General features: G+C 35.9%; 1 protein-coding gene and 1 non-coding gene across 11 annotated transcripts in view; one reads left to right on the top strand and one right to left on the bottom strand.

Moving 5' to 3' along the window:
• Positions 1–20,340, top strand: part of NCOR1 (nuclear receptor corepressor 1) — a 208,729-nt gene that overhangs the window by 142,996 nt on the left and 45,393 nt on the right. For 7 of the 10 annotated variants that reach the window (XM_023731051.1, XM_023731048.1, XM_023731053.1 and 4 more), the window contains 5 exons: positions 2,232–2,781; positions 5,153–5,282; positions 7,330–7,525; positions 13,608–13,781; positions 14,542–14,702. In XM_023731051.1, coding sequence (XP_023586819.1) covers positions 2,232–2,781; positions 5,153–5,282; positions 7,330–7,525; positions 13,608–13,781; positions 14,542–14,702 — 1,211 coding nt within the window. The remainder of the gene's footprint in view (positions 1–2,231; positions 2,782–5,152; positions 5,283–7,329; positions 7,526–13,607; positions 13,782–14,541; positions 14,703–20,340) is intronic. The other 3 variants (XM_023731058.1, XM_023731054.1, XM_023731055.1) reach the window with 1 other exon arrangement.
• Positions 967–1,073, bottom strand: LOC111820522 (U6 spliceosomal RNA). Its single transcript, XR_002824075.1, has one exon. It is a non-coding gene; the product is annotated as a U6 spliceosomal RNA (small nuclear RNA).

Below are 20,340 nucleotides of genomic sequence, written 5' to 3'. Positions count from 1 at the left end.
CTGAGATACCGTGAGAGTTGAGATGGCTGCTAGGTGACTAACGGGCAGGTAGCGTATTCAGGGTGGATACACTGGACAAAGGGATGGTTCACATCAGCCTAGCAAGCGGTTTGTCAATTTTATTGATCTTTTCAAAGAACCAACTTCTGGATTTGTTAATTCTCTCTACTGTTTTTCTGTTCTCTGTTTCATTTCTTTCTGCTCTTATATCAGGTATTTATTATTCATTGTTTACGGTTTTGCTTGAGATTTTTCCGTATACTTTCTAAAGTTATACAAATCTTGTTGAGGCAGGATATGGAGATAAATGAAAGGAGGGTTTGAAAGATGACTTTTAGCTTTCTGGTTTGTTATGGGATAGGAAACTCTAGAAAAGAACATGATTTTAGAGTGTTGATCACAAATCCAGTGTAGGACATACTGAGTTTATAATTTCTTTGAAATATCTAGGTAGAGATGTCGAAGCACTCTATTTATAGAAAGATACAGTGTGGAGAAAGATTCCTGTGTTACAACATTAAAATAAAAATCTATGCAATATTCTAGGGGGTTGCTGTCCAATGTGGTGGCTACTAGACACATGTGGTTACTGAGCACTTGAAATGTGGCTATTTCAAATTGACATGTGCTGAAAATACAAAATATACACCAGAATTTGGAGATTTAGTACCAAAAAATATGTCAAATATCTGATTACTACTTTTTTTTTGAAATTGTGCTTTACGTGAAAGTTTACAGCTCAAGTTAATGTCTCATTTCAAAATTTATACACATATTGTTTTGTGACATTGGTTGCAGTCCCCACAATGTGACAGCACACTCCCCCTTTCCACTTCGAGTTCCCTGTATGCATTCAACCAGTTCCTGTCCCTTCCTGCCTTCTCGTTCTGCTTTTGGACAGGAGCTGCCCGTTTGATCTCATATATTTGATTGAACTAAGAAGCACGTTCCTCACGTGTGTTACTTAAAAATATGAAACGCTTCATGAATTTGTGTGTTTTCCTTGCACAAGGGCCGTACTAATCTTCTTTGTATCATTCCCATTTTAGTATATGTGCTGCTGAAGAGAGCACTAATTACTACTTTTTAAAATATTGATTACATGTTGAAATGAGATCATTAGTGGTTCCATGGTAGAATTTTTGCCTTCCATATGGCAGGCCCAGGTTTGAGTCCCTGTCGATGCATTTCATGCACAGCCACCACCGGTCTGTCACTGGAGGCTTGCATGTTGCTACGATGTTGAATAGGTTTCAACAGAGCTTCCAGACAAAGAGAAACTAGTAAGAAAGACCAAGTGATCTGCTTCCAAAAATCAGCCACTGAAAACCCTATGTATCACAATGGTCCCATCTGCAACTGATCATGGGGATGGCACAGGACTGGGCAGCATTTCATTTTGTTGCACATGGCATTGCAGTGAGTCAGGGGCTGACTCGTCCATAGCTAACAAAAACAGCATGCTGAAATGAGAATACTTAGGATACAGTTAATCTTCATTATTTGTGGATTCTATATTTGCAAATTCACTTACTAAAATTTATTTGTAACCCCAAAGTCATATTTGCAAGGCTTCCTTGGTCATTTGGCGGGCATGTACGCTGTGAAAAACTTGTGTTGCCCAATGTACTTGTTTCCAGCTGATACTGAACAAGCCTTGTCCAATATATACCAATTCAGTGTTTGTGGCGAGTTTGTAGAACATAATTACCAAGAATAAAGAGAATCAACTGTGTTGAGTTAAATGAAATATACTTTTAAAATCAATTTTACCTGTCGTTTTTTACTTCTTTAATGTGACTACCAGAAAAGTTAAAGTTACAGATGTGGCTCATGTTATTTTCCTGTTGGACAGTGCTGTTCTAGATTGTCAGCTATGAGAAAAAGAAATGCACAGAAACAGGCTGATAGAAATACACAAAAATATCACCATTTATGGGAATTCGTTTTGTTTAGTTTTGTTTTTCTATCTCTCTTCACTTTTCAAATTTCATATAAATTATTTTTAGACATTGAAAGCTTTTAGGCTTTTGATTTCAGAAGGTCAGGACAGTTTGATCTTTCACTTTCATACTGTATAGAAAATTTTAGCTTTCCCAGTGGCCATAATACTTCACCAAGGTCATCAAAGGAGTATAATTCATCCTAAACAACTGATTTCAAGCATGGCCTCTGTCACCACCTGAAACATGTTCAGTATTAGATTTTTATGCTATGTCATTATCTTTAAGGTGCCGAAAATAGTTCTGATACAGAAAGTGCTCCTTCTCCTTCACCAGTTGAAGCTGTCAAGCCCAGTGAAGATAGCACTGAAAACAGTACTTCTCGAGGAAACACGGAACCTGTGGCTGAGCTCCAGTCCAACTCTGAAACCGCACAAAGTACATCTCCCTCCCCAGCAGGCCCAAGTACAAAACATGCTGAAAATGAAAGTGTGGAAACCCAGGCAAATGACATCAGTGTTGAAACAGCAGAGCCAATGGACGTGGATCATCAGGAGCACAATGCTGAAGTGAATTCTGTTCTCGATCTCCCAGCAACTACCAAAGCCGACTCTGTAGATGCTGAAATGAGGGTGCTGGGAAACAGTGCAGCTAAAGTTGAAGGTGACACCAAAGAAAGAGACTTGGAGAGAGCCACTGAGAAGACTGAGCCTGGGGATGAGGATTTGGTTGTGGCTCAGCAAATCACTGCCCAGAGGCCTGAGCACCAGTCAGACAACGATTCCAGTGCCACATGCAGTGCTGATGAAGATGTGGATGGTGAGCCTGAGAGGCAGAGGTGAGGCCAGTTCCTCGAATGTTACCCTCTTCTTACCCTGCTTGTCATTGCCTGTATCGCAGGATGGTACTAGCTGCAGAGATTATTTGTATATAAATATTGGCAAGTTAAAGGTAATCGGTATGATCTTAATATTGGGTTATGATGCTGTTCATCTGTTTAAATAACCAGGCAAAATTGTGTGATCATTATTTTTTTAATGCAACATATTATAAGGTTCTTCTATATTTGACTTATTACATGTATTCCATATGATAGCATAAAAAGAGATTTTTCAGCCAACAAATTTGTAAACAAAACTACCGATTACTCTTATAATCTTCTGGTGGAAGCATTGTGGTATGGTGACAAAGGTGGAGGCAAGAAGCATAGGCTGTAACTGTTGTTTGCACTAAGACTTCAAGGCCTCACAGCAAGGCCTACTGTACCTGTGTCATAGAGTTAAGAAAATACTGACATGAGAAACATGGTTAAGTGTCCTGAAAATTAAAACATAATTTAAATACACATTAATGGTCATAATAATGACCATTTTTTGGTATCAGTTAAAATGTTAGATTGTTCATATTTGTAATGAATAAAGATCAAATATAATACAAATTAATTTATAAGTACTTTTAGTTATTAAAGATAAATATGAAGAATACATCACATCTTTATGATTTTTGTAAAAAGATACATATATTTATAGGATTAGATACTACTTAATATATTTAATTTCCTGGATGTTTCCTTTTCTTTGAAAGAAGTGGGATCACCTAGAATCACAAGAGAATGTTGGATTTGTGTAAATTCTAGAAATGAATTAGACTAAAACATCTTTTAATGAGAAACCTAATCAAACATTGCCTTTTTTTTGCCTCCCCCCCGCCTTTTTTAACAAGAAAGAGGCAGACAAGCCACCCAACAGATGGGTGAATTCTATTCAGAGTTCATCTTTCATAGTGTATCCTGGTGTCTCTATACTTTCAGTCTATACCCAGTACATTCTATATCTCATATACTCCAGAATAAGATTTGATTCTAGAATAATAATGAGCATTACAGTGATGATTTCTCAAAAAGAGATTTTATATAGTAGATGCTAGAATTTTCGCCAACAAGAATTGAAATAAAATAAAACCTTTGGTTTACCAGAAAATTCAACCATCTAGATCACTCTTTTTTCCCTGATCTCACAATAATCTAGATTTTATTTTAATGGTCCCAGACTTTAACTGGAATAAACATAAATGGATTCAAGCTATGTATTCCCTTTTTAAGCATTCTCTAATGAAACGTGTCATCCAAAATAAGAATCATCTGTGCTTTGCACTGTTGGTTTTGGTAATTATATTTGTAAATAAAGAAAAAATTCTTATGATGGTAATCTTAAAGATGAGCATTTTAAGAAATGAATGTGACAGTAGTCTAGAAATTCAGAAATACTTTCCAAAGATGATAGGGTGGTTTGTGAATGACACCATTATCGAAATAATGCTTTCAATTTTCTACACTTATATCTTTCTACATCTTGGTTTTTTTTTTTTTTTTTTTTTTGGTATTATGTAGATTATTTTATAATTTCTAATTTTCTTATCAATTTATATGTTTAAAAATGTTCATCTTCCCCCTAATGACTATGACAACATTGAGAAATATGAGCAAGCCCATAAGGCATGACGCTAGTATATTGGTTCCCCAAGTTCATGTATTGGGTGTCTAGACTCAAGTGTAGGTATTTATGGCAAGTACTCTGGTGGGAGTATAAGATGACAGGGGCTGTGGTGAACTGAAGAACACATTCCCCGTGGTAAAGGGGCAGCTGCTACAAGTTCAGCACACTGTTGCTGTGTGACAGCTGGTTCCATGTTACCAGTGCTTTCTGCTTTCCATTTTTAATGAGAAACCAGAGGTCTGGAATTTTGGATGAAATTCACAATTTTAAAATGGTAGTGGCTTATTCAGATGTTTTAAAAAATACTGTTGTGATCCTAGCAAAACATCCTGTAACTATACTATAACAGGTAACTGCTTAGGTAAATCAATATGTTCTTATTAGTATGTTAGTGTTAAATTAGGACCTAACATTTTATAATGGCTTTTGTTCAAATCATTTGTTGTTTAGATATAGTTGATTAAATTCAGATAAATTTCAGCCTATAAATTAACATTAGGTTATATAAAAGATAATGGTTCTATTTTTCATCATCTGTGAAATTAGCATTATAGATTCCCATTTTCTTACTGTTCAGATATCTTGTGAGAGTTAATGTGATATATATGTGTGTGCATACACATACACATTAGCTTAGAGGGAATGATGGTGATTGTGTGTTTAAAGTCTTCAATGAGAATATATTAATTTATCTTTTTTTATTGCCAACTGTAGGATGTTTCCTATGGACTCAAAGCCTTCATTGTTAAATCCCACTGGATCTATACTGGTGTCATCCCCGATAAAACCAAATCCATTGGACCTGCAGCAGCTTCAACATCGAGCTGCTGTTATCCCACCAATGGTAAGTTTTAAATGTGAGCATGAAAAGTAAAGATGAAAAACAAAGACCTTCAGAGACATGTTTCCTACCTTCTTGAGTTGGTACTTGATTTTAGTTCAGATTGAAAGGTGGAAAATCATTCTAGATTGTTGCTGCTTGGATTCTTCCTTTAAAAAATATCTACATAGCTATCCCCTTCTGTGTTGGGTTGGGGTTAGGGAGTATTAGGCCATATCGAGAAGAGGAGTGGGAAAATCCTGAATCTAACTTTGTGAAAGAACTCCCTTATATAACCAGTTAGTGTAGTTTTTTCAAATGGATTCATTGTCATGATTGATTGAAATGCTCATTTTTGATTAAGAGGAAAACAATATAGTGGCTTCATCCATAAATATTAGTAATTCCTGTTTTTGTAACCATATCAATAAGTAGCTATAAAGCAGTAATAGAATAAATATATAGTTAGCTTTTAAATCTTTAAAATGGATTAGAGATTATGGCTAACATCAGTGTACAGTTCCAAGTCTAGTTTCGTTTCAGTCTTACCTTAATGATCTCTAAGAGTTTGACTCACTTATGATAGTTGAATTCCATTCTTGAGTATTTCTTTTTTACTAAGTTATGTTTTAGCTCTTAATTTATTGCAGAGGATAAAAATGTATTTGCAATTTCATGTGATAATTGGTAAAAGTTGTGAACTATGTGATTATGGCATACAAAAAAATCATTAAATATTTGTTCATTCATTGATTGATTTATTCAAATAGACATTTATTGAGTGTCTGCCCAGTTAGGTAACATTTTGAATCCCTGACTTCATAAAACTTGTTTGGGTAATAAGACATAACAAAAATGGTAATAAAATTTAAAATGAATTAAGATGTGATGCTCTATTAGAGAGGTAAAAAGAAAATTCTATGGATGTTTCAGAGGAGGGAGAACTCTCTTCTTCTTGGGAAACTTGTGGGAGAGTCCACATAGGAAATAATATTTTGGTTGCACCAAAACAGTTTATTTGGCTTTAGAGCAAAAGAAGAAAAAGCCATGTTTACATGTAAGTCAAAGCATAGTGACAGGAAAATTAGTCTGTGTTTAGGGTTAGTGAAAAATCCCACTTACAGTAGAGGAAAAGGCTATGAAGTCTTTAAGTAGTAGGTTATAAAGAAGTCATCTCTTTACTCTTATCACGGCTGTTTCATATTCATGAAGTATGGACTGTGTTAGGGGCTATTTATTTAGTATTTTTTAAAACAGCTTGATTCTTTCATGAAGTGGGAAAGACAGAAGATAAACACGTAAGCAAACATAATTGAAAATTGTATGTGGTACTTACTACATGCTGTGAAGGAAAAAATGAACAAGCTGCAGTGAGAAGGAGAATGGGGGATAGGGCACCATACTTTATTGGATGGTTAGGGCTTGGCCTGTCTGCGGAAGTAACATTTAATTTCTGTCCTGAAGAACAGAAATGAATTGATTATGGAACAAGAGGAGATTGAATAGTCACGGATGACCACCAAGTTTCTGGCTTAAGCAGCTGAGGTTCCATTTTCTAAGATGGAGAGCACTGAAGGAAGAAATGATTTAGGAAATTAAAAGTTCTGCTTTGAGTATAAGTTTTGAGGTTCTTTGAGATATCTAAGTGCAGTTATTAGGTAGGCAATTTTGTATGTGAGTGTGGAACTTGGACGAAAGGTCTTAGGAATAGAAATGGTGAGTCATTAACATAGAAATGACATTTAAATCCACAGAAATGGTTGTCATTGCAAGGTTGGAGGACATAGAGAGGAGGGGTGGGACCCAGGGCTGAGCCACAGGGGACTTGACTGTGGTAAGTTACAATTGGATAGAAGTGTTTCAAATTCTAATTTCATTTCTTTTATTACAATGTCTGTAATTTATATTGTATTCAGTTCTGAAGTAACTGTCTAACATTTTAAAAGTTATTCTTGACTATTAACACATTGATAAAAAATGGCAAAATCACTTTTACCAGTATTTGCTGCAGATGGTTATTATTACTACGTTGGTCATTGGCATACTTAGATCTTTTTTCTCCTCCCTGTAGGTTTCCTGCACCCCATGTAGTATACCAATTGGAACCCCAGTAAGTGGCTATGCTCTTTATCAGCGACACATTAAAGCAATGCATGAGTCGGCACTCCTAGAGGAACAGCGTCAGAGGCAAGAACAGATGGATTTGGAGTGTAGAAGTTCTACAAGTCCCTGTGGCAGCTCCAAGAGTCCAAACAGAGAGTGGGAAGGTAGGTAGATAGAGATAGCACCAGAAAGAACTTTTCTGAAGGGAAACAAAGCTAAAGTAATATCCTTTGTGCTTTTTAAGTTATCAGCGTATCAATTGATTTATTACAATTTGTCCCTAGCAGATAAAATTTCTTAAATTGACCTCAGACCGTTAAGGAATGTTAATATTATTGACTACTAAAGGATGGCAGTACATTTTTAATGTAGTTCTACTTAATGTGACTTTTCTGACGTTCATCTTTGTGCTGGAAGACTTTATAAAAGCCATGCCTTATGCTCCATTTGTGAGAATTGTTATCCTTATCTAAACCAGTGTACATTCAAATTCTCTGATGATGGGAGACAACACCGTGTAGCAAATATTACCAATCAGACCCTGACTCAACCCTCTCTCTGGCATTTACCAGCTGTGTGGCTATAGGCAAGCCACGTGAGCTTTCTGAGCTTTAATTTCCTCATCTGTAAAATGGAAATAATTATATATAATTTATAGTTCACCTTGCAGAGTTGCAAACCTAGGAAAAAAAGAGTAGTCAGTATTGTTATATAACACATGGTTCAGCATAGAATAGGTATACTAGATAGTATAAGGGTACATATTATCATTGTGATATCACTGTTATTATTTCAAGTGACAGATTTGAGTTGCTGCATGTTTTAGTTTCTTTTTTTTTTTTTTAAAGGGACTGTATTTCTAAATTTTAATAAATTCTCCTGGCATGGTAAGGAAATGGCACACGTGTTCTGGCTGATAAGTCAATTTATGGACTATTTGCTGTGGTTTGCTGAGAATATAAAAATACTAATGTCTTCTGCAATTATGGTTTAGTTTTTTATAGTAATTTAGAAGACTCTTTGCAGTACCTTATATAGATAAGTAAGAGCTATTAGCTTTAGGAGTGCCTGGGTGGCACAAATGGTTAAGCGCTCAACTACTAGCAGAAGTGTTGGCAGTTCAAACCCACCAGGAGGTGCCTGGGAAGACAGGCCTGGTGATCTGGTTCTAAAAGATCATGGCCTTGAAAACCCTATGGAGCAGTTCCACTCTGCACACATGGGGTCACCATGAGTCAGAATCGACTCGCCAGCAACTAACAGCAACAGCATTAGCTTTAGAATGTCATATGTGTCAAGGGCCCTTTACTGTAAAAGTGTAACTGTGGTACTTCACTGATTCTGCTGATCCCCTTCCCCCTGCCCAAATTACACCAAAAGTGAGTTATTAGTTATATAACACACTGAACCTTCTATGTTGGAGTTTAAATATAAGCTTATTAGTATTTTAAGCATAAATCTTGTGCTAATAAAAATGTGAACTAGAGTGATAATACTTACCAAAGCTGGGCTCATGATAGGTGCTCAATGAATATTTGTTGAATGAAGATAGAAACATAACTTTTGGACATTTAGTATATTATGTCTAAAAATTCAGTGATTCTGTAATTAACACAGCATGTACTCGGTAATTATATGTTGAAGGAATGAACTAAATGAATGCTATAATGGAGCTATCTTTATCAGGTTTCACTGTAAGTATAAGTGGACTTACCAAAAGTGCTCATCTTTTGAGCGTTCCAATTATGAGAAAATCTGTCAATGGAGAATGATAAATTATAGAGTAACTTAAAAGTCTGTGGATCTATGCCTTGTAAGAATGATTTATGATAAATTTTATAATGAAGAAGTAAAACTTAGACAAAATGACATTCAAATAGTATCACTTGTTGAAGTCACGCCAAGCATGACAGTATTCAATTCGTAATATCTGCGTCATTACAAAGGAGAAAGACAGTAGTTAACCTGGATATCATATTGCTATTTTAGAACCTCAGTAGCTTTTCTGGGTATGCTTTATAAAATGAGTCGTATTTGGGAGCTGGAGTGACTGAACCAGGCTAGAGCCCACAATTCTAAGACTCTAAACTGTGAACTAGATTTCTATGTGGTCAGTCACAGTAATCTGTGTGGTTTAGATCTGAGTGGTAACCTAACTTTTAATCATAATACAGTGGTCTTAAAACCAGCCTGTGATTATACTTTGATTAACATAACACCAAGACTTTTACAGTTTGATTCAAGATGACTGTGTACGCAGTGAGGCAGTCGCATACATTTTATCCCAGCGTTAGGTTTTGTTTTAGCTAATTTACCCAGTGTATTCATCCAACAGTGTATTTAACAAATCTCTCTTGAGTTTATAGTTAATCCTACTGTGTTAAATACATAGGATAATCTGCCAAATAACATTCAGATATTTGCATCTAAATTGCTTGTGTGTAGAATGTTTGATAAAAATGTTTTAAATGCAACATCATAGAGCAGTTTATATAATGTTAATTATACTAAGAATGTGGCTTTATATCTAAAACCTCACCAGGTACTGGTATACCAAACTCATTGCCATCGAGTCGATTTTGACTCCTGGCAGCTCTGTAGGACAGAGTAGAACTTCCACCATAAAGTTTCCAAGGCTGTAATCTTTATGGAAGCAGACTGCTACATCTTTCTCTCACAGAGCAGCTGTTGTGTTCGAACTGCCGACCTTTCAGTTAGCAGCCAAGTGCTTTAACCACTGTACCACCAGGGCCCCTAAATTCTGGTATAGATTACCTGAATTAGGACCATGATTTTGGCTTTTCCCTTCATGATCTCATTTAGAAAGTAACAGGCAGCACCTGTTGTCCAGCTGTTTGATCACGTTTAGCTTCTAATTTGTATTGGTACAAATAACTATAGTAGACATGCCTTTTTAAAGTAGCTTAAAGCTTTTCCATCTTTAGAAAAGCTTGAAAAAAGCCTTAGGAATTTTTTTTCACTTTGCAGATACATAACTTTGAAGCCTCGGTTCCTACAGTGAAAAATTCAAACTTAACACATTTAGAGATAGAATTGAAGTAATAAAGCAAGTTTAACAAATTCTGTGCAATTGAAATAAGAGTTAATGCTTCTGTTCAACTAAATTTAGCTCCGTGTGTGTGTGTGTGTGTGTGTGTGTGTGTGTGTGGTTTTTTTGTTTGTTTGTTTGTTTTGTTTCTTTGGTGGTTTTCCCAGCTCTGGATACATGGTGATTTAAATTGCTGTGTTTAGAGACTCTAAATTTGTGTCTTTTTTTTTTTTTTTAAATGACAAATTGGATTTTTCTACATAATAAACTTACTGGAAATGACGAAAACAATTGGGCACTGAATTTATAATACAGTTACATGTTAAATTTTCTAGAAAGGAAAAAGTGATTTTCTTTTCAAGTTGATTTATTTCAGAAGTCTGCATGTTCAGTATTAGGACATTTAATGATCTAGTTCATTATGTTAATATGTCAAAGAAGGCAAAAAGAGTACCATCATCTTGATAGATACTTCAAAAAACAAAAACCAAAGCTGTTGCCGTTGAGTCGATTCTGACCCATAGCAACCCTGTAGGACAGAGTAGAACTGTCCCGTAGGGTTTCCAAGGAGCGGCTGGTGGATTCAAACTACAGACCTTTTGGTTAACAGGCGTAGTAGCACTTGACCACGGTGCCACCGGGGCTCCAGATACTTCAAAGACATCTGACGGTCAATACCCTGTCCTTCAGGGAGATAATATTACAGTGTCATTTGGAGCTCAGGGTCTGGAATGTCCCACCTTTTTTTTTTTTTTTTTTTTACCTTTAATCCCCGATAGTGTGACCTTGGTTGGACAATTAGGTGTGGTTTTTCTGAGCCTCAGTCTTCTCATCTGTAAAATGGGGTTAATAATCTTATTGGTCTGTGAAGAATAATTCATGTAATGGACAGTGACTAGCACACAGTAAGTACTTGAATATTAGCTAGTATTACTATAATTGTTTCTGATTTTTAAAACTATTTTAGTTAACAGCTGCTGCTTGGAAACCCTGTGGGGCAGTTCTGCTCTGTCCTGTAGGGTCACTGTGAGTTGGAACCGACTCAGCGGCAACAGGTTTTTTTGGTTTATATGAAGAAAGCTACGTTCCTTCTCCCTTGACATTATTAAAGAGTGTCAGGTCTCCTGTGTTTATTCATATGTTTGATGCAAGTCCTGTGAAAATCCCAGTGATTCTTTGTTTTGGAAGAAAGTACTCAATAAAATGATTTTCAATTTAGATTTATCTGGAAGACTAAATGGATAAGACTAGGTAAGGACAATATGTAAAAGAATAAGAAAAAGAGTGGAAATTTGTTCTGGCAGACATTAAAATGGCAAAAATCTCAAGTAGTTAGGGTCACAGATGATTTTTACTTCCTTCTTCATGCTTTTTTGATTTTTCATGCCTTATGATAATAAACCCCTTTTGAAGCCAATTACTAACCCTTACAATTAATAGTGAAATGTTAGAGACCTTCCCCTTGATTAGGAATTAGGATGACGCACCATTACTTAACACAGTGCAGTAAAGAAACAAACAAAAAAAAAAAAAAGAAAGAAAGAAAAAAAGTCTAGCCATCTGAAGGGAAAAGACAAATTACTGTTTAAAGATAATAAAACTATCCACATAGAAAGCCCAATCATTTGAAAAGTTATTAGAGCTAAAAAGAGAGTTCATTAAGTTTCTCAAAAAAAAGTGCTATACAGAAACCCTTATCTTTCATATATACCTGTAGTAATTAGTTATATATATGTGTATATAAACATATATATAAAAAAGAGTTGGCAATTTGAACTCACACAGTGGCTCCGCAGGAGAAAGACCTGGTGATCTGCTTTCTTAAAGATTGCAGACAAGAAAACCCTATGGGGCAGTTCTACTCTGTCACATAGGGCTGCTATGAGTCAAAAATGGACTTGATGGCACCTAACAACAACATACGAAAAAAAAAGATGATTTTCCTAGCAACAAAACATAAAATACCTAGGAGTAATTTTTAACAATTAGTTTATAAGACCTGCATGAATAAACTAGCTCTGGTGGCACAGTGATTAAGAGCTTGGCTGCTAACCAAAAGGTTGGCAGTTTGAATCCACCAGCTGCTCCTTGGAAACCCTATGGGGCAGTTCTACTCTGTCCTGTAGGGTCACTGTGAGTTGGAACAAACTCAGTGGCAACAGGTTTTTTTGGTTTATATGAAGAAAGCTACGTTCCTTCTCCCTTGACATTATTAAAGAGTGTCAGGTCTCCTGTGTTTATTCATATGTTTGATGCAAGTCCTGTGAAAATCTCAGTGATTCTTTGTTTTGGAAGAAAGTATTCAATAAAATGATTTTCAATTTAGATTTATCTGGAAGATTAGATGTATAAGACTAGGTTAAGGACAATATGTAAAAGAATAAGAAAAAGTGGGAATTTGTTCTGGCAGACATTAAAATGGCAAAAATCTCAAGTAGTTAGGGTCACAGATGATTTTTACTTCCTTCTCAATGCTTTTTTGATTTTCCAAAATTTCTACAATGTGTCAGTTTCATTTAGAAAGAAAAAATTATATATTTGAATCGTTTTTTAAAAATCTTAATGTAACTATCTCTGGCATGCCTCTTAATTGCTTAAAGTATCTCTATACTTTATACAGAGGTAATTTAAATGTTAACTAATTTTCATGAGCATTATTATAGCAATAGTCATAGTTTTATAAGCTTGTGTAGCATCTTTGGATTAGTTGGGTCTGCATCTTCTTAAAGACTTCTTTCATTTCTTATTTACATTTGTTTCTATGAATATTAAGCAGTGGGCTTGAACAGGCTCATTATAAGAGATTTGAAGTTCTTAGAGATCTCACCTCTAATTCAGGCCAGACTTGAATTCATAGAATTACTTGGTAAATTGATGGCTTGCCTGTTATTTTATTGCATGTGAAAACGCTTGATTCTTCTAATGAGAGGAAAGAGGAGTTCTTTGTGCTTTAAAGGGAAAAAATCATGATTTAATTTTTGGGGACTCTGTTAGGTCATAGTGATGGTGCATACATACAGAATTTAGGTTATAGGGTTTCTTAACCTTTCTGTGGATGGATTTTCCCCCCATGAAATACTTAGATCTGGAATTAGTATATAGACAGATCTGCCCCTAAATGGTGTGGGCTGGTCCTTTCACGCTTACTATTTTAATTTGGGGTTCTTCCCTTATTTTGATAACTTTAACTTTCTTAGGAAAATCAGTCGCCTATATGCCTTATGCTGAGGTCAAACGTGCTCTAGAACAGGAAGCACAGATGCACAGTACCGCAGCAAGGTCAGCCTCACCGTGTAGGCTGTCTCCAAGAGAAGTCAGTAAAGCCGCTCCACAGCCTGATATGAGTACAGCCTGCTATAGTGTCCCGCCAGGTAAATATTATTCCTCTGCACAGTGGCTGGTGGCCATCTACCTGCAGATGTTAGCACGGGGTTTCTTCAGCTCATAAATGAACTGCTCTTCCAGGACATGTCCTTGCTGTTTGAAAATGACTTTGTTTCTCTGCATTCCATCATCACTTGTATTCAGTTGAGATTCACTGGGTCACTGGGAAATTTGCGTTCACACATTTTTATTATGACATTGACTGACTTTTAAGAGTACATGTAGTTTGTAAAAATCTTGAGATTCCCTGCCCCGCCTCCCCTTCCCAGAAATTCAAGCATTCTGTGAGAGCCAGAATCAGTAAATGTTTGTCAAGTTATGTAAGATGCAAAGAGGTTTTCAATTATGTCTCTAAAGTCTACAACGTAGTAATATCAGCTATCCGTAAGCACCCTTTTTCCTCACATCCATTGTAAGGTCCAAAGAGATGATGGAGAAGGATAAAAAATTATTGGATATTCAAGTTTGCGTATGCTAAGCAGAAGTAGTCTGAAATGAGCATTAGCTTGAAAGCTCTGCTTTGACAGGGAATTAAGTATTTCAGTCTCACAAATACCATTTGTGACTTAAATATGTGTATGTAGATACGTGTAATTCAAGTGAATGAGAAATTTAAAATAGAAATTTTCATCCTCGGTTTCATCTTGCATCTATATTTGTGATTAAAAAATTCAGGAATGACTGAAATAGAGTGTTGTAAACTAGGAAAATGACTATTCTTAAATGATTTGTTTTTCTCTTTAAAAGTTCTCCAGCCTGCTCCACATCAAGTGATAACTAATCTTCCTGAAGGGGTTCGGCTTCCAACAACTCGGCCAACCAGGCCACCTCCTCCTCTAATCCCATCATCCAAAACCACAGTGGCTTCAGAAAAACCATCTTTTATAATGGGAGGCTCCATCTCACAGGTAAAGGGGCTTCTCTTTACCGTAGATTTCCTGTTGAATATTGCTTTGATGAAGCTTTTTCCTGCTTCTTACACCTGTTTGTCATATGACTAATAAATAATAATCTATCCAAATATGAAACTTCTAGAGACAATGACCAGAACATGCAGCAATCACTGTACTCCATGCCACACATCAGAACTTTGTGCGAGTTGTGTGCCCGTGTTGAGTGGCCATAACACACCACCTGGTTTAATTTACCAAAGGGTTAGATGAGCCTTGAAGTTTAGTGTAGTATAAAGTAAAAGGAGATATTTTGTGAATTATTAGAATATTTGTTGACTATTGTAAAGGCTCTAAATTGTAGATGATTAGTATTATAGGAAAGCCCTTGTTTAGACTTTAGCCAACTAAATCTCTTTTTTTTTTTTTCCTGGCTTTATTATTATTATTTTTAAATTAATTGAGATATGGTCTGATGTTAACAGGTCAGTTAGTTTTGACTAATGTGTACACCCAGTGATCAGACCTCTATCATTTCCATCACTTCAGAAAGGAAGACGTGCCCCTTCCTAAGCAGTCCCCTCTCCCATAGCCTGAAGTAACCACTTTTCTGCTTTCTGTTATCATAGATTAATTTTACCTTTTCTAGAACTACATGTCAGTGGAATCATACAGTGTACACTGTCTTGTGTCTGTCTTATTTAGCTAAGCATAATGGTTTCAGGAATTCATCCAGGTTTTTGTGTAATCAATAGTTTCTTCCTTTTTACTGCTGAATAATAATCCATTATTCAAAAATACCAGTTTGTTTATCCATTCTCTTGTTGCTAGAAACCTGAGCTATTTCTAGTTTTTGACTACTGTGAACAAAGCTACTATGAACATTCTGGAAACCCTGGTGGCGAAGTGGTTAAGAGTTTGGCAGCTAACCAAAAAGTTGGCAGTTCAACTCCACCAGCCGCTCCTTGGAAACCCTAGGGGGCAGTTCTACTCTGTCCTGTAGGGTCACTATGAGTCGGAATCAACTTGATGACTATGGGTTATGAACATTCTTGTACAAGGCTCTTTGTGGACATGTGTTTTCATTTTTCTTGTGTAATTACCTGGGAGTGGAATTGCTAGGTAGATGTATGTTTTACTTTATAATTTTCCAAAGGGATTCTATTATTTTACACTGCTACTGCAATATATGAGTTCCAGTTGCCCTGTATCCTCATCATTTGCTGTTGTCAGACTCTTTCATTTTAGTCATACTTGTGGGTGTATAATATCATTATTTTGTATTTCCCTTTCAACTAAAGGTGTTGAACACTTTTTCATGTGCTTATTGGCTGTTTGTGTATCTGACTTTGTGAAATGGCTGTTTAAGTATTATTCATTTTTATTGGACCTTTTTGTAATTGGATTGTAGGAGTTCTTATATATTATGTATGAAAGTTCTGTGTTAGATATATGTACAAGTAGTCCCCAACTTAGAACATATTTAAGTTATGATGAACTGCACTTATGACCATCTGGTTTTTTTTTGGTACATCTTATCTTTAGTAATATGTATGTATACATTAAAATGTATCTGTATTTTTATATATAATGTTTCCAACCCCCAAAGACAAATAAAGATCAGATTTATAAAGATACTGATAATAAAAGACAATAATAATGAAAACTAAAGTAAAAATGGGATATTTGACTTACATCACAACTGACTTACAACAGAGTAGTCAGAATGAAATCCTGCCATAAGTCGGGGACTACCTGTGTTACAGATATTTTCTCTGTCTCTTGTCTGTTTTCTTAATGGTGTGTTTTGATGAACAGACGTTTTAAATTTTGATGAAGTCTATATATCAATTTTTTTTGTCATATGATTAGTTCTTCCTCTTTAAGAAGATCTTTGCCTGATTCAAGATTGTGATGTTTTCTTCTAGTTTTTTATATTTAGGTCAGTGATCCATCTCAAATTAATTTTTATGTACAGTGTGAGTTAGGTAAATAGACACTCATTTTTCCATATGGATTTTCAGTTCCAAAAACATTGATTGCAAAGTCTTTTATTTCTTCCATTTGATTGCTTTAGTGTCTTTGTCAAAGAAAACTTTGTATGTTAGGATCTATTTTTGAACTCTGTCCCATTGATACACCATATTTTTACACAAATAACACACGCCTTCTACAGTTTGTTTGCCAACCATGCCCTCTCCCAGCGGTATTTTTGTAAGCACACTATACTAATTTTTTACATGTAAAAAATTACAAAAGTAGTTTTTGTAATCAGCTTGGCAATTTCTACAAAAAATATCTACCGAGATTTTGATTGGGGATTGCATTGAATCTATATCAATTTGGGGTAGGAATGGACACCTTAATAATATTGAGTTTTCTAATTCATAAACATATATATTTTCCATTTACTTAGGTCATCTTTAATTTTCTCCGCAGTGTTTTGTAGTGTTTAATGTAGAGGCTTTGCATATCTTTTTTAAGGTTTATTTCTGGGTATTTGATGTTTTTTATGATATTATAAATGATATTTAAAAAAATTATTTTCCAGTTTTGCTGGTACATAGAAATACAATTGATTTTTATATATTGGTCTCCTGTGACATTCATTTATTGTTTCTAGTATTTTTTCTTTTAGGGGGATATGTTTCTAAGGATTTTCTATGTATGCATGTCGTCTGCAAATACAGACAGTTTTGCTTCTTCCTTTCCAGTCTTTATGCTTTTTATTTCTTTTTCTCATTGCCAGTCTTAGGAGAAAGGCATCCAGTATTTCACTGTCAGTCATAATATTAACTGTAGGCTTTTCATAGATGCCCTTTATCTTACTGTATTTTTCAACTCCAGAATTTCTATTTGGTTCTTTTTAATAATTTATTGATATGAGGTCTCTATTTGGTGAGACATCATTCTGATATTTTCTTTTAGTTGCTTAGACATGGTTTCCTTATAGTTCTTTGAATATATTTAAAATAACTAATTTAAATCTGATAAATCTAATGTCAGGGCTTCGTCAGGGACAGTTTCTAGCCACTGCTTTTTTTTTTTTTTTTTTTTCTTTTCCTATATATGAGCCATACTTTTCTTGTTTCTTTGCATGTCTTGTAATTTTTGGTTGAAAATTGAATATTTTACATAATGTAATGTGGCAACTCCAGAAATCAGATTCTTTCCTCTCCCTAGAGTTTTCTGTTGTTGCTGTTTGTTTTTGTTGTTGTTTGTTTGCTCAGTGAATTTTCTGAACTAATTTTGTGAAGTCTGTATTCTTTGTTGTATGTGACCACTTAAGTCTCTGATTAGCTTGTTGTTGTTAGGTGCCGTCAGGTCAGTTCCAACTCATAGCAACCCTAAGCACCACAGAATGAACACTGCCCGGTCCTGCACCGTGCTCACGCTTGTTGTTATGCTTGAGCCCATTGTTGCAGACATTGAAGATCTTCCTGTTTTTTGCTGACCCTGTACTTTACCAAGCATGATGTCCTTCTCCAGGGACTATTCCTTCTGACAATGTGTACAAAGTATGTAAGACATAGTCTCGCCATCCTTCCTTCTAAGGAGATTCTGGTTGTACTTTTTCCAAGACAGATTTGTTCGTTCTTTTGGCAGTCCATGCTACATTCAGTATTCTTCACCAACACCACAATTCAAAGGCATCAGTTCTTCTTCGGTCTTCCTTATTCATTGTCCAGCTTTCACATGCATATGATGCGATTGAAAATACCATGGCTTGGGTCACGCGCACCTTAGTCTTCAAGGTGACATCTTTGCTTTTCAGCACTTTAGAGAGGTCTTTTGCAGCTGATTTTCCCAGTGCAGTGCGTCTTTTGATTTCCTGACTGCTGTTGATTGTGGATCCAAGTAAAATGAAATCCTTGACAACTTTAATGTTTTCCCCATTTATCTTGATGTTGCTTATTGGTCCAGTTGTGAGGATTTTTGTTTTCTTTATGTTGAGGTGAAATCTATACTGAAGGCTGTGGTCTTTGATCTTCACCAGTAAGTGCTTCAAGTCCTCTTAACTTTGAGCGAGCAAGGTTGTGTCATCTGCATGTCGCAGGTTGTTAATGAGTCTTCCTCCAATCCTGATGCCCCTTTCTTCTTCATATAGTCCAGCTTCTCGGATTATTTGCTCAGCATACAAATTGAGTAGGTATAGTGAAAGGATGCAACCCTGATGCATACCTTTCCTAACTTTATAGCACGCAGTATCCCCTTGATTTTCCAAACAACTGCCTCTTGATCTGTGTACAGGTTCCTTATGAGCACAATTAAGTGTTCTGGATTTCCCATTCTTTGCAATGTTACCCATGATTTGTTATGATCCACACAATCGAATGCCTTTGCATATTCAATAAAACACAGGTAAACATCTCTCTGGTATTCTCTGCTTTCAGCCAGGATCCATCTGACATCAGCAATGATATCCCTGGTTCCACGTCCTCTTCTGTATCCGGCCTGAATTTCTAGCAGTTCCTTGTTGACATACTGCTGCAGCCGCTTTTGAAAGATCTTTAACAAAATTTTACTTGCATGTGATATTAATGATATTCGATAATTTCCACATTCGGTTGGATCACCTTTCTTGGGAATAGGCATAAATATGGATCTCTTCCAGTTGGTTGGCTAGGTAGCTGTCTTCCAAATTTCTTGGCATAGATGAGTGAGCACTTCCAGTGCTGCATCGTTTTGTTGAAACATCTCAATTGATATTCCGTCAATTCCTGGAGCCTTGTTTTTCACCAATGCCTTCAGTGCAACTTGGACTTCTTCCTTCCGTACCATCGGTTCCTGACCATATTCTACCTCTTGAAATGTTGAACGTCGACCAGTTCTTTTTGGTATAATGACTCTGTGTATTCCTTCCATCTTCTTTTGATGCTTCCTACATCATTTAATATTTTCCCCATACAATCCTTCACTATTGCAACTCGAGTATGAATCTAGGAAAATTGGAAATCATCAAAAATGAAATGGAATGCATAAACATCAATATCCTAGGCATTAATGAGCTGAAACGGACTGGTATTGGCCATTTTGAATCAGACAGTCATATGGTCTACAATGCCGGGAATGACAACTTGAAGAGGAGTGATGTTGCATTCATCGTCAAAAAGAATATTTTAAGATCTATTCTGAAATACAGTGCCATCAGTGATAGGATAACATCCATACGTTAACACGACTGCTATTCAAATTTACGCATCAACCACTAAGGCTAAAGATGAAGAAATCGAAGATTTTTACCAACTTCTTCAGTCTGAAATTGATTGAACATGCAATCAGGATGCACTGATAATTACTGGTAATTGGAATGTGAAAGTTGGAAACAAAGAAGAAGGATCAGTGGTTGGAAAATATAGCCTTGGTGATAGAAACAATGCCGGAGATCGCATGATAGAATTTTGCAAGACCAATGACCTCTTCGTTGCAAATACCTTTTCACCAACATAAATGGTGACTATTCACATGGACCTCACCAGATGGAATACACAGGAATCAAATCAACTACATCTGTGGAAAGAGACGATGGAAAAGCTCAATATAATCAGTCAGAACAAGGCCAGGGGCTGACTGCAGAACAGACCATCAACTGCTGATGTGCAAGAAAATTTGAACAAGTCCACGAGAGCCAAAGTACGACCTGGGGTATATCTCA

Source organism: Trichechus manatus, unplaced genomic scaffold (genome assembly GCF_000243295.1).
Source record: "Trichechus manatus latirostris isolate Lorelei unplaced genomic scaffold, TriManLat1.0 scaffold00040, whole genome shotgun sequence".
NCBI lineage: Eukaryota > Metazoa > Chordata > Mammalia > Sirenia > Trichechidae > Trichechus > Trichechus manatus.
Note: the sequence above shows the minus strand (reverse complement) of the source record. Positions and strands in the feature narration are given on the sequence as shown.